The sequence below is a fragment of the Strongylocentrotus purpuratus genome, unplaced genomic scaffold (assembly GCF_000002235.5).
Source record: "Strongylocentrotus purpuratus isolate Spur 01 unplaced genomic scaffold, Spur_5.0 spur5_scaffold_12, whole genome shotgun sequence".
Taxonomy (NCBI): Eukaryota; Metazoa; Echinodermata; class Echinoidea; order Camarodonta; family Strongylocentrotidae; genus Strongylocentrotus; species Strongylocentrotus purpuratus.
The window spans coordinates 23,453,064-23,459,930 of NW_022145597.1; the positions used below are offsets into that span (position 1 = coordinate 23,453,064).

At 36.0% G+C, this 6,867-nt stretch overlaps 1 protein-coding gene across 5 annotated transcripts in view; it reads right to left on the minus strand.

Moving 5' to 3' along the window:
* Positions 1-2,711, minus strand: part of LOC588437 (transmembrane 9 superfamily member 2) — a 33,373-nt gene extending 30,662 nt beyond the window's left edge. For 4 of the 5 annotated variants that reach the window (XM_030982161.1, XM_030982159.1, XM_030982157.1 and 1 more), the window contains exons 1-2: positions 2,460-2,710; positions 857-924 (exon numbers count right to left, since the gene is read on the minus strand). In XM_030982161.1, coding sequence (XP_030838021.1) covers positions 857-924; positions 2,460-2,612 — 221 coding nt within the window. In that variant the 5' untranslated portion in view covers positions 2,613-2,710. Of the gene's footprint in view, positions 1-856; positions 925-2,459 lie in introns of all 5 variants that reach the window. The other variant, XM_030982155.1, reaches the window with a different exon arrangement.
* Positions 2,712-6,867: the final 4,156 nt, after the last annotated feature.

Below are 6,867 nucleotides of genomic sequence, written 5' to 3' on the forward strand. Positions count from 1 at the left end.
CAAATTGGCTGAAGGGGTAATGTCAATGTGATGTTATGTAGTGCTGGGCTACTTTCCCGTCTATTCCAACATATAAAATGACTAAAATTTAAATTTTTCTAAAAATCATGGCTCATCAGGAGGATCTATTCTTTTTAGAGGACCTTTAATAATATATTTTGACTAGTGCCCTAAGGGAGAAGGAAAGTATGAGAAAAACAGAAATAAGTCAGTGATATTTTTGTACACAGCAAATGGAAGAGTTTTTCACATCCGACGTCACAATAGACTGACCAAACTACCAATTTGAGATCCGCATAGACTTGGTGTTCTCATATTGCAAACATTCATAACTTCCAGTTTATTATTGGTCCGCTTCATTTGAAACTTTTTCCATTCTGTTTTCTGCTTTCAATACAAAAGAACTTATTACAAGGGTTGGATTGCCCTTTAACTCTCTGTTAAAGTTCAGTACCCTTCTGGCTCATAACAAACAGTGTATGTGTAGTACATTTGCTGGCGGCAAAATGAATACCAGTAATGATCAGATACACGAAATACCGGTAGGCAATTAAATACACCTGCATGTTCCGAAGCCACATATTTAGTACTGGTAGTCTGGTACCTGTACAGTGTAGAAAACCTGCCCAAAGAAATCAACTATTTCATGTACTAGGTAAATAATTATATGCAGATACAAAATCATACCAGTATGTACCGGTACCTGACTGTGCAAGCAATAAGGTTGAAATTAAAGTGGGCATACACACAGATGCATTTTCAACTACAGGTGTAGTTTGTTTATAAATACAATGAGGGGCCAGTGGAATCACATGTATCCGTAGCAACCCACAGCACCAAGCACATCCATACTAACCTGTCATAATCATAAGGGATGACAGTTTCCACAGAGTCTAACCGGTTGACAAACATATTAATGTCACTCTAAAAAGAAAAAGAAATGAAAGACAAAACGATGGAAGATTTTACTTCATTTACGTGTATCTACACATATTTTTATGCACTTCTTCTTCTACATTAAATGAGTAATACAAAATTCCTAGTTAAAAAGAAGTATGAATATTTATCATACATGAGCGTTGACAAAATAAGCAAAGCTTGATACATTACAGTTACTCAGCCACGATTCATTTGCCGAGTTAGACTAGATCCATGTATTTCAGTGTACCTAATCTTCTAATCATAGAGGGTGGGATGGCTACAAATTTCACACTTTCCCTTTTCAACGACTTTTCTTGCTGTCTGTCTTTCACTTTCAGTAAAAAAAAATGTGGTCAAGACGCTCATATTCAACAATAATCAAAGCGCGCAACCTGGAAAAAGTTGCTCTGGTTAAATTACGAGTAAATTACAAAGTTGCATGCTTACTTTTAATTTAAGATGGCGCCCATGCATGTCAATATGTGAGCGCACAGCGCAGGCAGTGACGCAACAATACATGCGCATCTAAAAACATAGATGACGCAATGTTTATGCGCAAATTAAAATGGCGGCCTTAACAGTGAAAGGGTGTATTGACTGGCAAGCCAATAACCTATAACTTTTTCACTGGAAGAAGGAGCAATATAATTCACCCTTCTCCAGAGACACCAAGTTCAAAGATCGGCAATGCGTGACATTTTCATGATTCGGCGCGCGTGTGCGAGGGTATAACACACGTATAAGGTATAGCGTTTTTTCAAAATCTAGCGCGTGCGTTGTGCGTAAGAGCATTTTCAGACCCTCAAAATGCGTGATGTCACGCCTAATGCGTGATACTTGGTAGCTCTGCTTCTCCCTGTAGACACTCCAATTATGACATTCCTGATATGACCCAGCAAGAAAGATACAGATGTAAAGTGACTATGGTGCAAGACCTGGAAGCTGGGACATCCCCCCTTAAAGTTAGACTTGGAAGCTCGACAGCTGGAGATGGCTTTCTTCCAGAAGCTTAGGTATTCAAGGTATTCAGGTATTCAAGGTTACATTTTACATGTCAATGAAAATGAAGTTGACTATATAATTAAACAAAATGTAAACTCTTCTTTGGATTATTTAGGAGGAATTAAATTCAAGATCCAAGATAGGTCTATGTCTAGTTAATACTATAAAATATACTACTAGCCATATGTGACAGTTGACATGGTTAAATGTACTTTAGAGTTTAGTGTTGCTAATAATAATATGGTCAATTCTGAAGTCATTTCTGTTTCACATTCTACAAAATTATACAAATACAATTTTTTTTTTTACAAGATCTAATTTTCTCCTAAAAATCAATTATAAATAACTAGACCCTAGATCTATCAATCTCAGACAAATGTAGCCTTGATTCTACAAGTTGATAGGCGGTCTAGCTAGGCCTACAATGTACATGTAGATCTAAGTAAGTTGACAATAAAGGAGATGTCACCCTCCCTGGTTGACTGCATGTAGACTGCATTGTAATATATCAGTCACGTCCTTCATATCATAATCACCTTGCAAAGTGAACGGTGTTCTGCTTCGTGGTATTTTTGAACTGCCGGAGTGCAAAAGCTAACCGGCGCATGTAGTGGAAAATAAAATGCTTCAACAACATGGGTAGCCAGAATGAAGCAGCAGACCAGTAAGATTGATATTTTTCTCGTCATGGTGAATTGTGATTTCAAAATTCCGAACGAGAAGCCGCAAATAAGCTTGTGGAAAGATTCCTTTTGATGCGACGTGTAGATAATGTAAATATTGATAACACTTCCTGACTAATAGTCTTTCTTTAAGTCACTTTGGTTTTTTTATCATTGTCATCATTTTTTTTTTGCATTGTAAATGTGTAATGACCTAATGTAATGCTCTCCTGTGACATTTGAAGAAAAAAAACGAATAAATATCTTATCTTATTTTTAAAATCTTATATTATCTTATCTTATAGTAATAGTAAGAGCCCTAACTTATAACTGGTCATAACATGTAAGTCTAACATCTTGTGGTAAGCTACTTACTTGTCACGTCCGCGCGCTACGTAAAAAGGGGAAATCCCCGCACGTGCACCATGCAATGTGGCCAATGTACGTGGAGATCAGTGGTGGTGGAGAGTATTATATCCGTACTAAGAGATTATGTACCATGCACTGATCTCTACGGAAAAATCCGTTTTTTCCGTAGAGATCAGTGTTATGTACACGGTCCTCTTTCACGAAGCCCTCTTTGCCAAGATCAAGGACAACATCCGGACTATAAAAAGTATATGACGTTAAAAAAAAACTTGTCATATCTCTATCATAACTTCTACTGTGTTCAAACACCCCCCCCCCCCCCCCCCCCGCTTATTCACCGGCTGGCTGATTCGCCGCTAAATATTTTTTCACGAATTGGGCGAGAAAATAAAAATAATGATCTTCATAATTTATGGCCGTACAGGGGATTTTTATATGTTGGGGACCGGGGTAAACTGCAATGAATTATTGATAATTTATTGCATTTCTTTGTTTTTTTTATTTATTTGTGGGAACTGCCCCCTACCCGAACCCCCCTATATGCGTACAGTCATGGTTCAGTGGCAAAGCAATGGCCTCGTAACTACTGTGAGGCCCCAGGATCAAAACCGTGTCGATGTGCCATATCAGTGCCCCTTTTCTGGGGCATAAATGCTAGTTGATAAGCATAGTAGCATACACATGCTTTAGCAGTCACGCAAAACACACACTGGCACATTATTATTCAATAAAATCTGAGCATACTATCTAGATCTATTAGGAATAAATCATTGTCAAAATAATTCCAAAAATTGGGCCGGGTAAAAAAAAAGATATTCCATCTTTATGAGCAACAGTGTAGGCCTACATGCAAATGCTCCATTTATCCATCCTTTTTTTCAAAATTGATAACTTCGTTGGGTTATGATAATTTTTGTAGGTTAAATTCTCAGAATTTTTTGGCGTGGAAAAAGACTCTTTCCCACATCTCCATGCATCTCGGATATAAACAACGATATTCTTTCAAAAGGAAAAAAGTTTTGCATTATAAATCGTCTGGAAACCCGATTTCAATACACCAAACGTGTCCTCAATACATTATACACAAAAATGTAGACTAAGATTTGGGTAAACTAACATTTTATTGAAATCAAGTCAATAACTTTCGGTTGCTACATCTTTTCAATAAAATGCAATATAATTATAAACCTCTTCTCTTCACAAAATGTAGTCCTTTGTCGTAAATGGGCAAACTCTTGGAGAGTTACAAAATAAACACTTTTTTCTTCGATTTTGATATTTGAAAATTATGTTAATTGATAAAATTCAATTTTTGAAGAAAAAAAATATTAAAAAAAAAAAATAATAATAATAATAATAACAGTGGCGGATCTAGGGGAAGGGGGACACAGGGGACATGTGCCCCCTGGTCCCCCCCAAAAAATAGTGCTCACTACCCCTTCCGATTTAGGGGTGACCGGTTTAAGTAAAAAAAAAAAACACCTCCGAAATGTTGTGTATCATTTTTTGAATTAACAAGGTGTGCTTAAATTATTTTGTGAATTGCAACCGAAACCCTCTTTTCTGACTTTGGCCCTCCTCTTACATTGACAAAATGCAACTTTGAGAAAGTATCTTTACAAAAAAAAAATCAATATTTTACCGGTTGTATCCGAATGTCAAGAAAACTAAGTCAATGATTTTTGGTAAAACAAAGAATAAGCCTAAAATATGTTTGAAACTCGATGGACATATCATTGAGCAAGTCAGTAATTACATCTACTTAGGACATAATATCACAGATGATGCCAGATGCGAAGCAGAAATAAAAAGAAAAATAGAAATTGCTCGGAATACATTTCTGGCAATGAAAGGATTATTCACAAATAAAAAGGTGAAATTTGCGCTTAGGTTGAGACTAGTATGGTCTGTCCTATTGTATGGAGCAGAAACATGGACAATACACAAGGCCATAGGAAATAGAATACATCTTTTGAAATGTGGATCTACAGAAGAATGATGAAAATATCCTGGAAACGAATGAAAACCAACAAAGAGATATTGCACATGGCGGGGCGTATGAACAAATTGCACTAGTAGGATTGAAAAATCAAATACTTTGGTCATGTTAAAAGGCACCAAAGCCTCTTAAAGGATGTATTGGAAGGAAGAGTGGAAGGAATTAAGTAGACCTATAGAGGGAGACCCAGAATCAAATTTCATTTATCATTTGTTTTGCAATCTTCTCAAAAGGAACACAATTTAGGGGATTTCGTTTTCCTAACAAAATAATTAATTCAGTTTCATAACATCGACTTGTAATTTGCACCTCAAGAAAGAAAATTACATTTTTTAATAAATAAAAAAGAAGAAGAATGAATTGTACTAAGCACTTGAGTTATTAAAGTCAGATGTTAACAAATTGCTTTCCTTTACCGTATTTTTTATTTATTATTATTATTATTAATATTTTTTTTGTTGGGGGGGGGGGGGCAAATGTTGGTCAAAGAAGGGCACTCTGTGTGTGTGTGTGTGTGTGTGTGTGTGTGTGTGTGTTTTCAGGAGATCCAATACCCCCTTCGAAGTTGAATTTTTGCCAGTTCTTACATTTATATGATGTACAGCCATAAGTGTTCCTTATGACGCTGTTTAATGGACTTTTGAAAGAGTGGGGGGTAGGGGGGCGGGGGAGGATTGTGACGTGAAAGACCGCATTTTCTTTTCTAATTGCAAACAGCGCATGCGCCTTACACCAACACAACATTATTACTCCGATATAAAGCCTTCATTCCGACTCAAATCTCCCTTTCAGAGGTATAGCTCACCGGTGATGATCATAACTAATTCTCCTCCAGGCTTACAACTATAGATGAGGATCAACACTGAATTAATTGTTCACCAATCTTTTGATATTCCCAATAACTTTGAGAGTCGCATGCATGATTGTGTGAAGAATCATCGATCGGCTCGAGAAAGCGATGAAAAGTATGCATCGCCGCTAAATTCAAAGTCTTTCAAACGTTGCTTTTATTGAGAAAAAACTCCGGCAAATCTGGAAGAGAAACATCAGACGATTAATCCCTTTTCAGGACAGTTCTTCTGCTGCTGAGAGGAGAAAGGGGAGTAATCATGCCTTATTTCCCTTCAGTAAGACTTCAGGTTGCCATCAGCTGTTTCTTATGTGTTTTATTCCGAAGAGAAACGCTTGCAGGTAAGTCAAAAATGTTTTTCCATCTTTCTCGATCGCATGGTTGTAAGATAAAACTTCGATTGGCTCGAGGATGTGAGAAAGCTTTTCCTGTTAAATTTAAAAGTATTTCAAACGTAGCTTATATTAAACATATAGATATTTAAGAAGAAATAGATATCAAACGGAGGAATCCTATTTTAGTAGAAGAGGATGGGGAAGAAATATGAATAATGCCTCTTTTTATATGAGTAAGAATGTAGCATTGCCATCGGCTGTTTATTATGTGATCTATTTCGAAGAGAAACACAATCGGGTAAAGCCATAAATTGTTTTTACTAACTTTTAACTGACAATGATCTAGATGATTATTCAAACGGATGTGACGAGTTATTTCATAGAAATAATAATAATAATAATAATCATATCACATTTATAAAGCGCCTTCTCATTAGATAGATAGATAGATAAATGGTATTTATTGATTCATTTCCATGTATCGCAGTTACAAGTAACTGAATTGTGCATGAATAAAACATTGATGGTGAAGACAATTATGCATTTCAAGTGATATCACAGTAAAAAGTAACTGAATTGCACATGAGTAAATTGCTGAAAAAAAGCAAGTATACATTTCAAGATGTCACACTACAATCTACATAATTATGAAGATCGTGTATATACTATATACCATTAATCTTTTACAATATTTCAATTTAAAAATTTGAGTTAAAAAGAAAGAGAGAT